The sequence below is a fragment of the Camellia sinensis genome, chromosome 8, assembly GCF_055761805.1.
Source record: "Camellia sinensis isolate YWXY chromosome 8, ASM5576180v1, whole genome shotgun sequence".
NCBI lineage: Eukaryota > Viridiplantae > Streptophyta > Magnoliopsida > Ericales > Theaceae > Camellia > Camellia sinensis.
This window is the reverse complement of record NC_138968.1, coordinates 126,709,479-126,731,376: the sequence shown is the minus strand read 5'-3', so window position 1 is coordinate 126,731,376 and position 21,898 is coordinate 126,709,479. Positions and strand designations below refer to the sequence as shown.

The 21,898-nt window shown below is 35.5% G+C and overlaps 1 protein-coding gene across 1 annotated transcript; it reads left to right on the top strand.

Moving 5' to 3' along the window:
* The first annotated feature begins 12,250 nt into the window (after nucleotides 1–12,250).
* Nucleotides 12,251–20,204, top strand: LOC145798034 (uncharacterized). Its single transcript, XM_082885485.1, has 9 exons — nucleotides 12,251–12,482; nucleotides 12,534–12,745; nucleotides 17,499–17,567; nucleotides 17,649–17,932; nucleotides 18,521–18,906; nucleotides 18,973–19,078; nucleotides 19,178–19,356; nucleotides 19,483–20,001; nucleotides 20,200–20,204. Exons 1-9 carry the CDS (start codon nucleotides 12,251–12,253, stop codon nucleotides 20,202–20,204), a joined length of 1,992 nt encoding a protein of 663 aa, XP_082741611.1.
* Nucleotides 20,205–21,898: the final 1,694 nt, after the last annotated feature.

The following is a 21,898-nucleotide window of genomic DNA, read 5'->3' as shown; positions in this document are numbered from 1 at the left end:
ACAAATAACAAAAGTTTTGTACAAAAACCGTGTACAAATTATCTACAGTAAGTCCTTGGATCTCTTATTTTAAAATTCAAGGTGAATTTATGATCCCAACTCCCATAAAAAAATATATATATATTTAATTACAATATTATTTTAAAGACCAAAGCTTAAATATAAATGTTAGGTCATCAATCTTATAGTAATCACAAGAAGTAAGGCTAATTACGTCAACGGTGTCCCCTAAACACACACAAAAGTTTTTCAAAATAAGAAAATTACTTCAGAGCCCACATCCCCTTAATAATTGAGACATCTTTCCTTTTTTTTCTTTTCTTTTCTTTTCTTTTTTTTTTTTTTCCTAACAAAAAAGGCTTTTAACCAACTGAGCTGTGCCATTTAGTAAAGATTTTATCATTTTTATATGAGAAGTTACGAATTTAATGCTCAAATCTCAAAAACAAATTAATATTTAAAAGTTTTATTTTACAGTCTTCTTTTAAAGTCATATTCAAGATTTGGATTCCTATATAACATAGGAGATGTCACGACCCAGCTTGTTCCTATAGGCTTAGCGTCATAACCGGTCAGTAATCTTAAGATTACCGAAAACCTCAGAGATAGATTCATAATATAAGGGACGAGCGGAAGCAAATAACAAATATACAATATTCATAACTGTGCAGACAAATAACAAATATACACATAATTCTGCTTAACCATCTTATTAATATTCTTAATTAAAAATTAGTAGCTAATTACGGAGTGAGGTTGTTACATGAGGACTTAAGGTTTAAAAGTTTAGAGTTTAGTTTGAGTGAAATCTGGAACATTTTCATGAGTGGGGAAAAAATTAACTATAGTTTTTGGATTTTGCTAACACATTTGTTAAAAAACTTTAAAATATATGGCACCTAAAAATTTGTTAATAATTATTTTTAAAAGACTTGTTAATCACACTCATAATTTTTATATGTAGCCGAGGAAAATAGAAAATTAAATATTAGTAAGGCTTTCTTACATATAATAAACTCGATTGGCAATGTTTATTTGTCAAGCATAGACCACTTTATGTAGGGATGCTCGCAGTTCAGTTGAGGTTTGAGAACTTTCAATCTGTCATTTATTCAAACCTAGGTGGATTGAAAAAAATCAATCTGCAACCATCTATCAGATTGGCAGATGCAGGTCGAGCAAATTGATGGATGGATGCGAATCAATTTGACAGTTTACATTTTACAGATTTTCAACATAATAAAACTTGTCGACAAAAATTGTTTGTTTCTTTTTTTTGGGATAACAATCCAATCTGTCTTATTAATAATGACTACAAGCATGGATAATAATCCAACAAATCTCTACATTAGCAATGACTGCAAATTAGGGGTGTTCACGATTCGGTTGCGGCGTGAGAACTTCCAATCCTCCATCCGACCAAAACTAGGTGAATTTGAGAAAATCAATCTGTATCTGTTCGCTTATTATTACGCATTCATTCAAAATACAACGAATCGGTTAAATTCGATCGATTTGAACAAATCGATATATCCGTTGAACACTCCTAACATTATGTTTGGGGTTTAGGATTTACTTTTTCTCGAATTTTAAAACCACTAAATCCAAAATGTTAATTGTTTTTCATTTAATGGCCCCTCCAACAAAAATAAATAAACAAATAACAATGCTACATGCAAATAATTGAAGAGTGCTGTTATTAGCACTTCATAAACTATTTTGGACTCCATAATTTTTAACTTTTTTTTTATTACAATAATAATCTCAAATAAAATTACTAAAAATGACATCATTAATCTTGGGATACTCCATCTCACAATTAAAATACCCACTACATCATGAATTAGGGTTTATGAGAGCAACTACCTCCATCACCACGCATCCATCTTCTCCAAATCCCACCTTCAAAACCTTGAAAACTCTTTGGCAGTAATATTCCGGCGATAATAGTGGCAACCATTTGACTACTTACACTTATCTGGCAATGGCAATGTTCTAGCGGTAACAGTGGTAACCCTTTGGCAAAATACAGGCCTAAACATTACTTATTTGTTCAGGATGGTGTTCCCGAACAAATAAGTAATGTTCGGGAATGTAGGTCCAAACATAGAAATCTCTTAACACATTGAACGGTTAAAATTGTTAACATTTGCAAAAGTTTTCATTTTTTCAAGTTCAGGAATACAAGCCCGAACATTACTTATTTGTTGGGAAACATAAGCCCGAACAAATAAGTAATGTTCAGGGATGCAGGTCTAAACATAGAAATTTATTAGCATATTGAATGGTCAAAATTGTTAACGCTTGTAGTAGTTTTTATTTTTTTATAGAAATTTTTTAGCATATTGGACGGTCAAAATTGTTAATGCTTGCAGAAGTTTTTATTTCTTCAAATTCGGGAATACAAATCTAAACATTACTTATTTATTCGGGAAGGCATTCCCGAACAAATAAGTGATGCTTGGGAATGCAGGTCCGAACATGAAAATTTCTTAACACATTGAATGGCCAAATTTTTAACACTTAGAGAAGTTATCGAAAGTAGCCCAAATCCATTATCATATTCAAAAGTTATTCCTTCATCGCACAGCCTTGATAATGTTGCGTAGTTCTCTGCCGAACTCACAATTTTATAATATCTACCAACAAAATCAACCAAACCAATTATTATAATTTTTTTTCTGTAAAAGAAAAAATTATTATGAGAAAACTAAGAAATTATGTGTGTGTATATAAATATATATATATAGAGATAGAGATAGAGAGAGAGAGAGAGAGAGAGAGAGAGCATACAAACTAAGACAATAGTAGATGAGACAGCAGAAACAGTAATCACATTGGCTCGTCTTCTTCTTGGTGGGTTTTATTTGGATTTTTTGGAAGAGATGTTTTTTTTTTTGGTGTGGGATTGTGGGGGCGTGCATTCAATGGGTGGAATGTTTTTACAAGGATAAATTTGGTATTATTTGAAAGGAAAAAAAATTGAGGGTTTCAAAATTTATAAGTGGGGGTCCAAAGAAATGAGGGTCTAAAATAATTCATGGGGTGCTAATAGCATCACTCTGATTAAAACACAAAAGATGTGCAAAATGTGAACTATATGATTTAAATTTATTTTAAACATAACTCACGTAGTACTCAAGATGAATTTTAATTATACATTATACTTTGTGTGCATTTTCTATAGATCCCAGCTTCTCTCCAACAAATTGGATTGTATTGTCCGGGCTCATAAGACTCTCCACGAATCCTATTTTGACAATCAAAACAGTTTATTTTATAAGCCTTTTATGTATATCATTCATTAAAAAAAAAAAAAATTAGATCTATATGATGATTGTAACTTATTCAATTTATTATATTTGTCTCCAAAATAATATACAACAAATGCATTGTTAAAGATAGACCATTTATTTTTTTAGTAAGAAAAATGATAAAATAAAAATGTTATAACTATCGAATTAACTTAACTTTTCTCAAATGATATACACGAATTATCAAAACAAAACTCATAATAAACATTATGAGCCTAGACAATACCCTTCAATTCGATGGTAGGAGGATGGAACCCAATCTTTTTTATAAGGGAAAATCACTTGTCAGTGGTGGCAGTAAAAAATTATTACAAACTCATGATAAAATTTATAATTTTAATTATTAATATTTAGGATAATAACTTTTCTTAGACCTCGTTTGGCATGTAATACTTTTAGTTTAAAAGTTAAAGATTCTATTTTCTCTCTATTTCTTTGCACATCTTTTCGTAAAAAATCAAAAAGTCATTCCAAATATACTAATTTTTTTAACTCATGCTTTAGCCAAAAAAATCAAAAAATTACTAAAATAGTCTATTTCCAAATGAGACCTAATATAAGGAAAAATCACTTGTCGATTGGTTTATCAGAAAGGATAATAATTTTTCTTAATAATAGGAGGAAAATAGAAGAAAATTTTGTATTAATTACACAAAGCTAAGAATGAGTTTGGTTAAGATGAAAGTGATAAAAAATAAAATATAATAATAACAACAATAATAATAAATTTTTAAAAAACAAACTTTTATGTCGCATTTGTAAAAAGTGCAAAAAAAAAAAAGACAAATTAAATTTACAGTCTATATTGGTTTTCTTGCCAAAAATATGAAAAGTTTGCTTTTCGTGAAAGTAGCCAATTGCAATATTTTTTTTTCAAAGGTTTGATATCATTTTAATTTGAGAAAATGTTTAAGTTTGACAAGTTTATTTTGGGACCAATTTTAGTGATCTAAACCGTTCATTTTTTAAAACTCATTAAGAAGAATTTTATGTAAAAAAATTAAGATGATTGGATATCAGTAGTTATAGGTTTGAATTATTTGTTTTAAAAAATGGACGACAAATATAACTTTAAGAATGATCATCTATTTTTTGTAATATCAATTTGACTCAAACATATAACTATTGATATCAATTATTTTGATTTTTTACATTAATATTTTACTCAACGAGTCCTAAAAAAATGAACGGTTTGGATCACTGAAATCGATCCCAAAATCGGTCTATCAAACCCAAACGTTCTCTCAAGTTAAGATGTCCAACTTGAGAGAAGCTAGCAAAAATAAGATGATCGGATATCGATAATTATATGTTTGAATCATATTTATTTTTAAAAATAGACAACAAATATAATTGTAAGAATAGCCGTCAATTTTTCATAATAAAAATTTGATTCAAACATATAGTTATATCGATATTAGATAATCTTAATTTTTTACAATAATATTTTATTCAACGAATCCTAAAATATGATTATTCAGATACTAAAATTAGTCTCAAAATTGGCCTATCAAACCTTTCATCTAAACAAAATGCATTTAAAAAAATGAAATCCTATTTTACCTATCATATTTTTTTACTCAAATCAAATGGCTTGATCCTATCAAAAACCTATTAAATCAACTTGCAAGTTTTAGTAGTTAACTAACATGGTTACAGATAATTATTGAGTATAATAATGATATTAAGTGATGATAATTAAAAAAAAAATCTTATACTGCAGTTAGAAATTATATAATTTGACCATTTGTAAACAATAAGTGCATTTCTCATGTCGTTTTGGATATCTTTATACTTTGATACTATCACTTAAAATAAAATTATTGTTGTATTTAATATTTTTAAAGGGAAATCTTAATGTAAAAAAGGTTTAATCATAATAGTGATCTTTAAAATTACAATACCTTTAAGTGGCGTTATATAACATAGTCATTCAATCATATAGTGGTACGTTACCGATTTACACATAAGTAAAGATTTAAACCTACACTCACAATAATATATTCGCTTAAATTCTGAAAGTTCGCCCCATTAATCTTGTGTGTTGTCGTCTGAACACTTAATTCCACTTGATCCCAAACCCATTGAATTGAAAACCTAATATCGAGTGAGAGTTCCAATGTCCAAATGAAAAACCTCTAATATGACAGAAAACATGGGGCAGACGATGACATAAGACATGGTCCGAATACCTCACCACATTCATATAACTGTTTTTTTAATGTTATTTTCCTCATAACAAAATGTCAAAACAATAAAATAAACCAAAGTCCTCTTCATTCTCTCTTGCCCACCTCAGCCGTCCATGTTGGCCAAACGATCTATGGTTATTAAATTTTCTTCTCACACTTCATTAAAAATCTTAATTTCCTAAACGTTTCACTCACTTTATTTCAAAACATTCGTAATTATTTAAATTTTTAAAATCTTGATAAATTGTAATATATGATCTAATAAATATAAGGAAAATGTTGTACCCAATGATATGTGGTTGATAATTAAAGAAAATATGAAAAAACGTGTTACTTTTAATATTTTAATTGATTATCACATCACTAAATTTTAAAATTGAGTCTAATTTTTTTGTCGTAGTAATGTTTGTTGGACAATTTTCACTATATTTAAAGAATAAATTTTGTTTGTGTACTTAACAATAAACGAAATGCAGAAAAAATAAAAGAAATGAGAGAGTTTGTTTGATTACAAAAATCAAACCATAAAATAAAATAAAATAAATAAAACAGATTTTTATTTTATTACAAAAACAAAACCAAAATTTGAAACAAGAAAAATAATAAAACAAAAAAGTAAATTAATTATTTACCAAATTGATTTCTTGAACAAATTTTTGATCAAGTCTAGTATTTAACACTATGTCCTTAAGACAGATTCGTCCTCTCCACGGTTCTTTCATATTATAGGCATCTATCTCCTAGGATAAAACGATCAACTGCGAATAATAGCAGCACTACAAATTATTTGCACAACAAACACACTTTGTGTTTACACTCTCTCACAAGAAAATAATGCAGTAAAATGTAGAAAGTAATTGTAGAATTTTGGACGAAAATTTCAAGTGAAAAAAACAATTGAGGGACTGCCTATTTATAGAAGAAAATGGTTGCTGTTTGGTTTGAATCCAACAAATAAGGTACCTGTTCAGTTTAAATTAAACAGATACAAATCTGTTTGAATTTTAAATTAAACAGGTAAGCGTTTTTTTTTTTAACTGAAACGGACAGATTTGAAATCTGTACAAACGGAACAAACAAATTTCAAACAGAATGGTGCAAATTTTCGAACCAAAATTTGAATTCAAACGGTCAAAATTTATTTTCCAAAAATTAAAAAATAAATTCAAATGTTTTTTGCCCAAAAAGATAAGTATTGGGTCGGACAAGCCCAACCCAATCTCACATGACACACCCGCGCGACTGACCGGATGGACGGTGGCGGCGCACACGTGTGTGTTTATTTTTAGGTCCAATCGGTCTAGCCCAATTTGCTTATAACATCTTCCTTCTACAAACTTGGGATGCCCCTTGGGACCCTCCCCAAGTTACAATCCCATGCCTTATAAACCCACAAAATTCTTCCCACCAAACCAATGTGGGACAAGCCTTTGTTCAAACCGTAAGGAATTTCTACCAAAAATACCATTTCCATGGAACTCTCTTTGGCTTCAATTTTTCATTCACCCGATGATGGTTTTGAACAACCAAATATACTACATGAATCACAATGCGGCATAGAACGCGTTACCACTTAGACCCGCCAACTTTGGCGTATGGGTCCCAGCTAAAAAATAGACCAAAGTTAAGGAAAAATCATATTTTCCAAAACCATTTCTAACAATCCCACATATGAATGGAATTTGATGACAATGGAAATGCAACAATATACAGAATTTGTCGAAAGAGTATAAATCAAAAATATTTTGCATCAAGATAGGTAGCTTTCAGCTTTGAACCTTCCCTAGTGATAACCTATCGGACTTGTTGGCTAACCAATGGACGCGATGCCTTGAATTTTTCAACCGTTTGTATAAGCCAAGACAATAGATTTCACACAAAATATCTTCTGACACATCGTGGTTCTCACAGTTGTGTTCATTTTGGCCTCGAACGTTCCTGGTTGTTCATAAGTGCTTATAGAGAATTTAGCCTCGTCATTATCATAAAATCGGCCCCATTTCGACACTCATATAGGTGATTCTTATTGTGAGTATCTCTTATACTCGTCTTGATTTTATGCCTAAATCAAGATATAAGTAATTATTAAAAGCAAAGCTTATCCTTAAACCCTTACATATAACATATGTTGCAATATTACTCTCACCATAGAAATGGGTAAAGAATTTTAATCCCTTGTTGATTTTTAATGAGCCACACATAACTTAGTTGTCCCTTTAAACTTAGTTCTTGGGATCTCCAGTCATATAAATAGGATTACCATTATGATGACTCTTACGTAAAAGGCTTTAATCCCATTCCCTTCGGTGAACTATACACTTACTCTTTTGTCAAACATTTTGTTAACAGATCCGCAATATTCTCTTTAGATTTTATATAATCTATTGAGATTATTCTATTTGAGAGCAATTGCCTTATGGTATTATGTCGACGGCGGATATATCGTGACTTACCATTATACATATGATTCTATATCCTGCCTATTACAGATTGACTATCACAATGAATGCAAATAGCTGGCACAGGTTTAGGCCATATTGGAATGTCTTCTAAGAAGTGGCGAAGTCATTCTGCTTCTTTTCCAGCTTTGTCTAAAGCAATGAACTCAGATTCCATTGTGGATTGTACGATGCATGTTTGTTTCGTAGATTTCCAAGAAACAGTAGCGCCTCCCAGAGTAAAGACATATCCACTAGTGAATTTTGAATCTTTAGTATCCGATATCCAATTCGTATCACAATAGCCTTCGAGTATTGCTGGATATCGAGTAAAATTCAAACCATGATTACGGGTAAATCTTAGATATCTAAGAACCCGACTAATTGCTTTCCAATGGTCTTCTCCGGAGTTACTAGTGTACCTACTCAATTTACTGACAGCATAAGCAATATCAAGACGAGTGCAATTCATTAGGTACATTAGGCTTCCAATGATTTAGGAGTATTTTAACTGAGACACCACATCACCTTTATTTTTCGATAAATAAAGACTGATGTCTACAGGTGTTCTAGCTACATTTATATTATCCTTGATAAATTTACCAAGAATTTTCTCAATATAATGTGATTAAGATAATGCATATCCGTCAGATATTTTAGTAATTTTCATTCCTAATATTACATCTGCAACCCCCATATCTTTCATATCAAATCTTCTATTCAGCATTTGCTTAGTTGATTTGATCATGTTTTGACTGCTTCGAATGATAAGCATGTCATCCACATAAAAAAAAACTATGACATATCCTTGGTCAGTGTTTTTAACATAGACGCACTTGTCACATTCGTTTATCTTAAACCTATTATTAAGCATAGCATGATTAAATTTTTCATGCCATTGCTTAGGTGCTTGTTTTAATCCATAAAGAGATTTTACAAGCCGACAAACTTTCTTTTCTTGCCCTGGCACTACAACCCCTTCGGGTTGCTCCATATATATCTCTTCATTTAGTTCACCGCTTAAGAAAGCTGTCTTAACATCTGTAAAACCCAAGTTTTGTATATAATTATTTTTGGACAGATTAGTAATTAAATTAATTTATATGGGTCATTTAGTAATATCAAGGAATTAGTTATGAGGTGGTATTATAATTTCTATTACTTAGATGGGTAATTTTGTAATCTTGGGAAATTAGGTTAATAAGCCCACAGGTCGTAACTTTAAGCCTTGGGAAAAAAAATAAAAATAAAACAGAGGCGGGTGAATTGCGGTGAGGAGTTTTGGAGGCAGCAAGGGTTTGAAAAAGTAAAGAAAAAAAAATAGAGAGAGAGGTTCAAGTGAGGCTGCGAAGCTTTAGGTAACCTGTGGTAAGATTCAACCATTGATTGGGGTAAGATTTTTGCATCACCAACCAGTTATTAATTTTCTATTGAAGAAAAAAATGGGGGGTGCGAAAGCTTTATGTAACCTGTATGTGCTTATTTGGTTTTGAGAGCTTGATGAATGGTCCCATGTGTGGAGTGTGGTCTAGGTAAATAGTAGAAACAGTGGAGTAATTTAGGTGGGTGTGTTTTGACATTTGGGTTTTGTACATTGGGTAAGGTGTGTTTGGCTATTGAATTGGGTGGATTGATTTGATGTCTCTTGGATTTTAAGCATATATATATATATATATATATAATGGGTTCTTGTTGATGTGTGAAAGACATCAAAATATTAATTTATTTGACGTTCTATTTATTAGGTTTGTGTGATTGAATTGGTGGAATTGGGTGTCTGAAGTTAGTGTGGTGGAATATTATTTTAGCTATTTGAGGTAAGTAACCCTCTATCACTGTTGGTTCATTTTTATTCCTATTGAATTGTTTAAAATTATAAATATTTATTTATAGCCTTCATGTTCTCTTAAAATAAAATATGGGTCAAGTATAAAACAATATCGAATATTATTATGAAAATTATTTAAATATTTTGTGAAACTATTCTGAAAATTGTACCAAATGTTTATTCTGAAAATATCGAATATTTTATTTAAAAGTTGTGTATTGTTTGAATTTTAAACATTACTCTAGTCTGACTATGATTTGGACCTTAGCCAAATAGGGTTATTTAGTGGCACATAAACTAGTTTCTTTTAGGGCTTTACTACCGGCCAATGTGTGGTTCTGGGTCTTGTCACCGGCTAAGTGACCGTAGTCACCAAGACTTGAGTTTTGTAAATCGCATCATTGAACCATTTGAATATTGAACCATCGATTTGAACAACGAAATTTCTTCGAATTATCTCATTGTCTTTTCAATTATAATGTATTGCTACACTGTTTATTTTTAACTATGAAACCATCTTACAAAATAATTGTTATTTATTAAATTGTAGCAAAAATATATTTATTGGTTATCGACTATTTTTTTTTTTTTTTTGTATACATGATCCAGCTAGCAGTGATGGTTGGTTATTTACTGGACTGTCTAGCTTACCCTTATTTTATTTTATTTTCAGATTCTGAGAAGTAGAGCTGTGCGGGGTTTTTTTTCTAGTGGGAGTGCCGAGAGTAGAACTATGATTTAAGTACTTAGATTATTATTTTGTTAGTAGATTATATTAGTGGACTTTGTGGACAATTTCATATGATAAGAATTATTTATTTTTATGGATTTTGGCATTATGATAATTAAAGATCTAATCTGAGTATTTTACATTGTTGGGTTATGTGATTGGACTCTTAGCCTTGCATAAATGAGTGTGCAGCGTTGTCACGGAGCTTTGGGCGTGACAATTTTGTGGTATTAGAGCCAGGTTGTAATTTTAAAGGCTAGTATAGAATAGTGGTGAGATTGGGTAGATGTAGGATTGGGAACACGTATAATTTGGTATAATGTTAATTTTATTTACATGTTATAGGGACTTAAGAATAGAATAAGATGGGGTTTTATTATTGATACATATAGGTTGCAATGGAACATGAGGAAACATTGGCAAATATGGCTAGGAATACACACCAGGGTCAAATGAATCGACGAACTGGTAATAACAATCGGCGAGGGGATGTGACTAATAATGGTAGTGGTTCTCAAGCAGTCAGAGGAAATTAGGGGCAAGAGTTGGGACAACAAGAACAAACTGCAATCCCTAATCCAGTTGGAGTGGTTCAAGTGCTTGAGACTTTGGCTGGGGTGGTGCAACAACAAACCACCATAGGGAATAACTTGACTAGACTTATAGAGCAACAACAACGGATGCAGCCAGGTGTTGGGCCACAACTGAGGCCACGTTGTAACATTACTAAGTTTAAGAAGATAGCCTTGGCATTTGACGAAACCACAGACCCTTTGGAGGCTGAAAAATGGTTGACAGAAATGGAAAAGTTGTTTCTCATTTTTTAGTGTATGGATGATCAGAGGGTGACTTATGCTACGTTTATGCTACAAGGAATAGCTAATGATTAGTAGCAGATGGAGAAGCGCATACATGAGCATGATGCCAACCCCTATACATAGGAAAGGTTTAAGAATGCATTCAATGAGAAATACTTCCCTTGGAGTGTTCGTCTACAAAAATAGAGGGAATTTTTGAAGTTAGAGCAAGGAAATAAGACGGTTGTAGAATATGAAGCCGAGTTTACGAAGTTGTCTAAATTTACATCAGCATTTGAAGCAGACGAGGATAGCAAAGCACAAAAGTTCGAAGATGGGCTAAGAACAAACATTATGCAACAAGTGATTCCTTTCGAGTTACCTACTTTTGGAGCAATGTTGAATAAGGGATTGTTGGTTGAGAGTGGCCTCACAAGAGCCTAAGAAGAGAAAGAAGAGAATTATAAGAAGAGACCTAGTTCTTCCAACTTTCAAACTAACAACAGTTCGAAGGGCAATGCTAAGAGACAAAACACTTCTTCAGTTGGAAGTTGGGGAAGTCGAACTGTGGGTGGTAGTGTTGATAAGTAGAATGATCGGATACAGTGCACTAGATGTAATGGTTTCCATCGGGATAGTGAGTGTCGCTGGAATACCGGGGTTTGTTTCTCCTATGGGCAACAGGGGCACATGATAGCTGATTGCCCTAACCGGAAAGGGCGTGAGACTGAACAGAAAGCATGGACAAAGAAAGAAACATCAACAGGCAGAGGGTCTTCAGGAAATCAAAATAAAAATTGAGGTTATAAGCCAAAGACTCAGGGCCGAGTGTACGCACTCACGCAACAAGATGTTCAGACTTCCAACACGGTGGTTTCAGGCACTGTTTTAGTGTCTTCTGTTTATGCACATGTGTTATTTGATTCTAGCGCTACAAATTCATTTGTGTCTATGGGATTTATTGAGAAACATGGATGGAAATGTGTCTTTAGAGAGATCGACTTATGTGTTGAAACCCCAATAGGAGGTGTTATGGATGCTAACTTAATTTGTAAATCTCATGTGGCTAGTATAGATGACAGGAGATTGCTTGTAGACTTGACTGTTTTAGATATGCGAGACTTTGACATAATTCTTGGAATGGATTGGTTGGCAACCAATTATGCTTCTGTTGATTGCCGAGGCAAAAGGGTAGTGTTTTAGATTCCTGATCAACCAGAATTTTGTTTTGTAGATAGTAGAGTTAACACTCCTCTTTTGGTAACCTCAACTTTGCAAGCTAGACGGTTGTTAAGAAAGGGTTGCGAGGGCTATTTAGCTTCTGTGAGAGATACCCGTGAGACTGAATTGAAGTTAGAGGATATTCTAGTTGTGAAGAAATTTTCCGATGTTTTTCCTAAAGATTTACCAAGGTTGCCACCAGATAGAGAGATTGAGTTTGCCATTGTAGACGTCCCCGAACACCCCGGGAGGATGAGTCCCCCGTTCTGTTCGTATTGGGCTCACTACAGTTCAGGACTCTCAAATTGTCACGGTTCTAAATCTGAACCAAAGAGTCCAAATCCGGCGAATCGTTTTGAGAAAAAACAGATTTTGAAAGAAGTGCCAAACATGGACTGCTTTGCCAGATACAGAGTCGCCACCTAAATGTTTTATTTTAGAGAAATTTAGGAAACCCTGATTCGTTTGCCTAAGGCCACGTGTCCGTTATCACCAAAGTTGCCTCGGCTCGGGAACTTGGGTACGATTGGGGAAGGTCACTTCGTGAGCACCCCCGCTCGCCCGATCAAAGATCGGCCTCTACTAACCATGATATCTATTTTTGAAAACATTATGCGTTCTTATTCCGGTTATTAGCCTAGATTTACTATGTGATGCGCACAGCATACAAGTATAGACTGGATCACCTGAATTGGAACAAAACATTTCATGTTTGTTTGTTTGAAAATGGTTTGATGGTGCTACCCGCAAGTAGGCTAAGACGTGGATTTTCCACCCTCGGGTGGGCTTAGAAAACATGATTTTGCCACCATCTAGTGGGCTTAAAACACACATTTGAGGAATTGTTCCAATTCAAATAACCCAACCTTCACCCACAGGCATTCAGGCAGATATATCACATAAGCAATTAGCCTCATGGTAAGCATGTTATCATGGCAGTCACTCACACGCATGCAAGGATGCTAAAGCATAAAACTTACCGAGTACTCCAAGCCAAAACAGAAGCTAATTAGAAATCCATGCATGATCCTAATTATACAGAAATGCCTAATGCAACACATGCAAAAGTGTAACTATAGCAGGCTCGGCTATTCTAAAGATGGCATATGAAATGCTACAACTAACAAGTATTCAATTTGGAATTGTAATACAAATGCAGTTAGTATGATACGCCGAGCCCCGAGCCCGGTGCATGCAAGACAGATGAATGATGCAAACATGCTATCATGCTGCATGCTAATTGAAACATGCTCTAATCTAACCATCATAAGCTGGTAAATAAAAGAGAGAAAGACGTGGGGTTGGAAGACATACATCACACTCATGCACACTTATTACAACATTGCCCTCGCGCAGAGGGTCCGAATAAATAATACAGTCCCAAATGAATAAATAATACAGTCCCGAATAAATACAAAATCCTAATTAATTAACAAATTAATTTAGGAAAGCAGTAAATTGGCACGCAAATCCATGGACCGCCTCAGCTCTATTCCAAATGATGAATGATGCATGCTCGGGTTGCCTTGTGCGAAGAATCCTTTGCGATGCCTCGGTTTGCCTCTGTTTGTAATTGTTCTTGGAATACGTGCCAAACTCCGAAAGGCTGTTGATTTCTGATTTGCTGCATCAGAGAGCAACAAAGGGGCATGACAAAGTATTTTCACATATGTATGCATGACTACTCTTCAGGGAGTGTAGTCCTTGATCCTCGTGCCACCAATCACGCATCTCGATGCATGATGGCCGAGGAGTTGATTTGCACGACTCAATATGAAATGAATGCACATATGGACACAACAAGGCCCAAACTCCATCATGGGTAATCCGAAATGTCGGCGACAGGGAATTGAGACATGTTCCGTCACTCGGAGTACGAAACGTCCCTCGTTTCCCGTGCTCGGGCTAACTCCTATCCCAAACATAATGCAATATGCATGACATGCATGAATGCAATTCTAACATGCAACCTAGCATACACAATGCTATGAAATGGCATACACGATGCGCGATGTAACATAGCATACACAATGCGCTAACATACAACCTAGCATACACAATGCTATGAAAAGAAATGGCATACACAATGCACAATGGACTTACACCAACATGAGTGGACCTCAGCCACACTCACATCAGTAGCCATGAGATGAAAATGAGACACTCGAAATGCTTGCACATATGTGCGCAAACCGAGGACCGATCCTAAGGCACAAATGCCACTCTAACAAAGCATGGCAAGGCACAAAATATGTCATACAAACATGCAAAGTCCAGCACTGAAATATGCTACAAAACAGCCCCGAAACATGGAAACATGGCACCCGATGCATGGAATGAACCCCGAAATTCGAAACTAGGCACATGGAATGACTTACAGCTATACAAAGCATGCATTATTTGATCATGAAGTATGAATACAGATGCAAGACAGTCCCAAAACATGCATATTTCCAGTTTATAACAAGTCTCAAAAATGAACACAAATAGGACTAACCTATCATGCAAAAATGGGCCAAAAATAGAGATTAAACACAAAGGGACAGCAGCTGGCTCCAAATGGCAAAGAGCCCTTCAACAAAGTTGAAGAGGGGCTCAAAACAGGGCACTTTAAAGTTTACATCAAGCCACGAAAATAATCACAAATAAGGCCAAACTACTATGCAAGAAAGGGCCTAAAAGAGGGGTAAAGAGACAAGTGGCAGCTACTGTTCTCAAACAGAGGAGAGCCCTTCAACAATGTTGAAGGGGAGTTCAAAACAAGATATTTCACAGTTTATGGAAAGGTCCAAAACAGCTCACAAATAGGCCTAAAATACTATGCAAAAATTGGCCTAAAAGAGAGATAAAGAAGCAAGTGATAGAAGGAGGCCTCAAACAGAGGAGAGCCCTTCAATAATGTTTAAGAGGGGCTCAAAATAAGTTATTTTACAGTTTATGGAAGAGTCCAAAACAACTCACAAATAGGCCTAAAATACTATGCAAAAATTGGCCTAAAAGAGAGTTAAAGAGGCAAGTGACAGTTTCTGGCCTCAAACAGAGGAGAGCCCTTCAACAATGTCGAAGAGGGACTCAAAACAAGATATTTTACAGTTTATGATAAGGTCCAAAACAGCTCACAAATAGGCCTAAAATACTATGCAAAAATTGTCCTAAAAGAGAGTTTAAACACAAAGGGTGAGGAGGGGACCTCGAACAGAGAAAGACCCTTAATCAAACATGGAGATGAGCACAAAATATGACTATTTAAAGTTTGAGTCGGAGCCCAAAAATACTAGCAAGTATGGATCAGATACAAAGCAAGATAAGGCACAAAAGAGGGAAAATGGGACTCACCCTTATAGACCAATGGACCAGCAGCTCTTGGACCAATTTTGGGAGCTCTTCACCTCTGGAAAGCAGCCTCAAGTTGCTGGAATGGAGGATGGAGGCCTTGTGCTATGAGGTGTAGGGTAAATGGTATAGGATTAAGGGTGTTTTGAGGGTTGGAATAGAGAGAGAGGGAGATTTTATGCAAGAGCTCCAAAACAAATCTTGTAACCCCTAAAAATGCAGCTGACGGGCTGGTTATATAGGCAAAGGAATGGAGGAAAAAAAGGGGAAAAATGAAATTCAAATTTCCCCCCCAAAAGACCCCCCCTCGGATACAGGATCTGGGGAGGAATAGAGGGCACAGCTGTAAGGAACCAGGTGTGAGGGTCACGACCGGCCAGGTTCAGAAGGTTCAGAGGGCCAGCCGACCACCTCCCATGGCTGGCCGACCAAGGGTCAAAGGGGGCAGTGACAATTGCTGGTCAGCTACCTCATATTGGTGGTCTCCTATGTCTGCACAACACAACCATGTGGTTGAAACCCAGAAAAAGTGAACTAGGAGAGAGAAAAGACCACTTTTTAGAGGGGGTCAAAAGGGTCAGGCACAATTACTGGTCGGCCACCAAATATTGGTGGCCTCCCAGGTGTGTACAACACAAATATGGGGTTTAGGGTTCAAGAAAGTGGCCCCAGGGTAGTCAACATTGACTTTCAAGTGAGGAAAACGGGCGTTGGAGAGCGATGAAGGAATAAAGCTAGCTTTTCAGAACAATTCCTGGCCTTCCACCCTCATACAAGCTTCCTAACTATGAAAATAAGGTCTCCACCAAAAAAGAACCAAAACGGATGCAAAACGGAGGTTCGGGGACCGAAACGCGAGGCCTGGGGGCCCAGAAAATGGGCTGTTAAGCACCGGAGGTGGCATTCGGCCACGAAGTTGGTCTCTCGGACCCCAGTGTCCCTTAAAAGGGAGGAAATAAGATGTATGCCAAAAATCGGAGCAAACGGAGGTGGTTAGGTGGTCCCGAACCGAGGTACACGGCCGTCGGCTCTGAAAAATCAAAAACCGGGCTCCAAACGGGAAAAATGGCCTACGACCACAAAACGTAGCCTACGGCCACTGAGAGATGATCTACGAGACCTCTCCCTCCCTTCGGGAAGAGAAAACAGAGAAAATGGAGCCTGGTTTGCAAACCAAGGCGAGGCACGAAAGAGTCCGGAAGTCCAGAGGCAAGGCTTGCAGCCGGGACTCTGAAATTTCTGAACGAGCACAATATGCAATACCACCGAGCGCTCAATCAGTGGCGTTTGAGTCTTAAGGTCGGTCAAAAATGGGGTGTCTACAGCCATTGAATTGATACCCGGCACGAGTCCTATCTCCAAGGCTCCGTATCGGATGGCCCCAGCAGAGTTAAAAGAGTTGAAGGAACAATTACAAGAGTTACTAGATAAGGGCTTTATTAGGCCTAGTGTTTCTCCTTGGGGTGCGCCCGTTTTATTTGTGAAAAAGAAGGATAGTAGTTTTCGCCTTTGCATTGATTATCAAGAGTTAAACAAGGTAACAATTCGAAATAAATATCCTTTGCCCAGAATAGATGACCTATTTGATCAGTTGCAAGGAGCACAAGTCTTTTCTAAGATTGACCTTCATTCTGGCTACCAACAGTTAAAGGTTAAGGCGAAAGATATACCTAAGACAGCCTTCCGAACTGGGTATGAGCATTATGAATTTTTAGTGATGCCGTTTGGGTTGACCAATGCGCCTGCAGCTTTTATGGATTTAATGAATAGAGTATTAAAACCGTTTTTAGATTAGTTTGTGGTAGTTTTTATTGATAACATTCTTGAGTACTCGAAGAGTGAAAAGCAGCACAAAGAACATCTGAGAATAGTGTTACAAATATTAAGGGAGAAGAAATTATTTGTTAAATTAAAGAAGCGTGAATTTTGGCTGGAGAGTGTATCATTTTGGGGTCATGTGATATCTAAAGACAGGGTGTCTGTTGACCCCAAGAAAGTAGAGGCTATGGTAGAGTGGAATAGACCTACTAGTGTCACTGAAATTCGTAGTTTCTTGGGTTTAGCAGGATATTATAGAAGGTTTGTTGAGGGATTTTCCTGAATTTCTATGCCTTTGACTCGTTTAACACACACAGGGGTAAAATTTGAGTGGTCTGATGATTGTGAGAAGAGTTTCCAGGATCTAAAGAGTCGATTGGTGTCTGCTCCAGTACTTATAGTTTCGTCCGGAGATGAAGGTTTTACCATCTATAGTGATGCATTGAAGATGGGCTTGGGTTGTGTCCTGATGCAGAATGATAAAGTAGTGGCATATGCATCTAGGCAGTTGAAGCCATATGAGTAGAATTATCCTACGCATGATTTGGAGTTGGCTGCAGTGGTGTTTGCATTGAAAATTTGGAGGCACTACCTGTATGGGGTGAAATGTGAGATATTCACTAATCATAAAAGTCTGAAGTATATCTTCACTAAAAAAGAATTGAATATGAGGCAAAGGCGATGGTTGGAGCTATTAAAAGACTATGATTTGACTATCAATTATCATCCGGGAAAAGCCAATTCAGTGGCAGATGCCTTGAGTAGAAAGACTCCGAGTAATTTGGCTACCTTGATCATTGACCAAAAGAATATCTTAAAGGATTTACGAAGATTGAATATTGAGATTAGATGGCACAACCATGGAGTGCAGTTGGCAAACCTCAGGGTTCAACCCATATTGATTGATAAAATTAAAAATGCTCAGGAAAGAGATCCTCAGTTGCAAAAACTTAAGGCTGAAATGGAAATAGGGCTTCAGATGGAATTTTGTATGCATAAAGATGGAACCTTGAGATTTGAAGAGAGGTTGTGTGTGCCTAATGATTTAGAGCTCAAGAGAGAAATCCTGAAAGAAGCTCACAGTTCAGGGTATACGGTTCATCCAAGGAGCACTAAAATGTATAAAGACTTGAAGAGGAACTTTTGGTGGAATAATATGAAGAGGGAAATTACTCAGTATGTTACTCAATGTTTGGTATGTCAACAAGTGAAAGATGAACATCAGAGACCTACAGGTAAGTTACAATCTCTTCCTATTCCCGAGTGGAAGTAGGAACATATTACCATGGATTTTGTGACAGGATTGCCTAGAACCCAAGGTGGGAACAATGCTATTTGGGTTATCATTGATCGGTTGACAAAATCTGCCCACTTTATAGCTGTTAAGGTGGGGCTCTCCTTAGAGAGGTTTGCAAAATTGTAGATCAAGGAGATCGTGAGGTTGCATGGTATTTCGATGACCATAGTATCTGACAGAGATAACAGATTTGTATCTATGTTTTAAAGGAGTTTGCATGCAGCTTTGGGTACTAAGTTGAATTTTCGCACTGCCTTTCATCCTCAGACTGATGGACAGTCAGAGAGAACTATTCAAACCTTGGAAGAAATGTTAAGGACTTGTGTTATTGATCTTGGAGGGTCTTGGGATGAGCATTTGGCTTTAGTAGAATTCTCTTATAATAGCAGTTATCATGCGAGCATTCAGATGGCACCATATGAGGCTTTATATGGACAGAAGTGTAGATCACCTATTTGTTGGGATGATGTAGGCAAAAGGAAGTTGTTAGGGCCTGAGATTGTGCAATAAACAGTGGACAAGATCAATCTTATTAGAGAGCGACTTCGCACTGCACAAAGTAGACAGAAAAGTTATGCAGATAATAGGAGACGCGATTTGGTGTTTGGAGTTGGAGACTATGTGTTCCTTAAGGTGTCTCCTATGAAAGGAGTACTGAAGTTTGGTGGTCGTGGTAAATTGAGTCCTAGATTTGTTGGGCCATTTGAGGTTTTAGATCGAATTGCAGAGGTAACTTACAGACTTGCCCTACCACCTTCACTAGCTGGAGTTCATAATGTTTTTCATGTCTCAATGTTAAGGAAGTATATACCGAATCCTAGTCATGTGATTGATCCTGCATCGTTGCAGTTTAAGGGAAATTTGATCTATGAGGAACACCCTATACGAATTGTTGATAGAAATGAACAAGTTTTGAGGCATCGAGTCATTCACTATGTTAAAGTTCAATGGAGCAATCACTCGGAAAGAGAAGCTACTTGGGAACTCGAGGATGAAATAAGACAAAAGTATCCACAACTTTTTGAGACTCCAGGTATGTCAAATTTCGAGGACGAAATTTCTTTTAGGGGGGGAGAATGTAAAACCCAAGTCTTGTATATAATTATTTTTGGATAGATTAGTAATTAAATTAATTTATATGGGTCATTTAGTAATATCAAGGAATTAGTTATGAGATGGTATTATAATTTCTATTACTTATATGGGTAATTTTGTAATCTTGAGAAATTAGGTTAATAAGCCCACAAGTCGTGGCTTTAAGCCTTGGAAAAAAAATAAATAAATAAAACAGAGGTTAGTGAATTGCGGTGAGGAGTTTTGGAGGCAGCAAGGGTTTGAAAAAGTAAAGAAAAAAAAACAGAGAGAGAGGTTCAAGTGAGGCTGCGAAGCTTTATGTAACATGTGGTAAGATTCAACCATTGATTGGGGTAAGATTTTTGTATCACCAACCAGTTATTAATTTTCTATTGATGGAAAAAAAAAAAGGGGGGGGGGGGGAGGGGACCAAAGCTTTATGTAACCTGTATGTGCCTATTTGGTTTTGAGAGCTTGATGAATGGTCCCATGTGTGGAGTGTGGTCTAGGTAAAGAGTAGAAACAGTGGAGCAATTTGGGTGGGTGTGTTTTGATATTTGGGTTTTGTACATTGGGTAAGGTGCGTTTGGCTATTGAATTGGGTGGATTGATTTGGTGTCTCTTGGATTTTAAGCATATATATATATATATATATATATATAATGGGTTCTTGTTGATGTGTGAAAGACATCAAAATATTAATTTATTTGAGGTTCTATTTATTAGGTTTGTGTGATTGAATTGGTGGAACTGGGTGTCTGGAGTTAGTGTGGTGGAATATTATTTTAGCTGTTTGAGGTAAGTAACCCTCTATCACTATTGGTTTATTTTTATTCCTATTGAATCGTTTAAAATTATAAATATTTATTTATAGCCTTCATGTTTTCTTAAAATAAAATATGGGTCAAGTACAAAACAACATCGAATGTTATTATGAAAATTATTTGAATATTTTGTGAAACTATTCTGAAAATTGTACCAAATGTTTATTCTAAAAATATCAAATATTTTATTTAAAAGTTGTGTATTGTTTGAATTTTAAACATCACTCTAGTCTGATTATGATTTGGACCTTAGCCAAATAGGGTTATTTAGTGGCACATAAACTAGTTTCTTTTAGGGCTTTACTACCGGCATATGTGTGGTTCTGGGCCTTGTCACCGGCTAAGTGACCGTAGTCACCAAGACTTGGGTTTTGTAAATCGCATCATTGAACCATCTGAATATTGAACCATTGATTTGAACAACGAAATTTCTTCGAATTATCTCATTGTCTTTTCAATTAGAATGTATTGCTACACTGTTTATTTTTAACTATGAAACCATCTTATAAAATAATTGTTATTTATTGAATTGTAGCAAAAATATATTTATTGTTTATCGACACATTTTTTTTTTTTTGTATACCTGATCCAGCTAGCAGTGATGGTTGGTTATTTACTAGACTATCTAGTTTACCCTTATTTTATTTTATTTTCGGATTCTGAGAAGTAGAGCTGTGCGGGGTTTTTTTTCTAGTGGGAGTGCCTAGAGTAGGACTATGATTTAAGTGCTTTGATTATTATTTTGTTAGTGGATTATATTAGTAGACTTGGTGGACAATTTCATATGATAAGAATTATTTATTTTTATGGATTTTGGCATTATGATAATTAAAGATTTAATCTGAGTATTTTACATTGTTGGTTTATGTGATTGGACTCTTAGCCTTGCATGCTCACTTAAATGAGTGTGTGGCATTGTCACGAAGCTTGGGGCGTGACAACATCTATTTGATGTATTTCTAAATTATACAACGCTGAAATAGCAATAAACATGCAAATGAATGTTATTCTTGTCACAGGGGAATATGTGTC

What these genes read in the sequence shown, in the direction of transcription:
- LOC145798034 (XM_082885485.1), top strand. Translation starts at nt 12,251, where the DNA reads ATGGGATTTATTGAGAAACATGGATGGAAATGTGTCTTTAGAGAGATC. An exon ending in ATGAGCATTATGAATTTTTA is followed by an intron (nt 17,568 to 17,648) that starts GTGATGCCGTTT and finishes TTTTTAGATTAG; the next exon opens with TTTGTGGTAGTTTTTATTGA. An exon ending in AGAATTCTCTTATAATAGCA is followed by an intron (nt 19,357 to 19,482) that starts GTTATCATGCGA and finishes TGCAATAAACAG; the next exon opens with TGGACAAGATCAATCTTATT.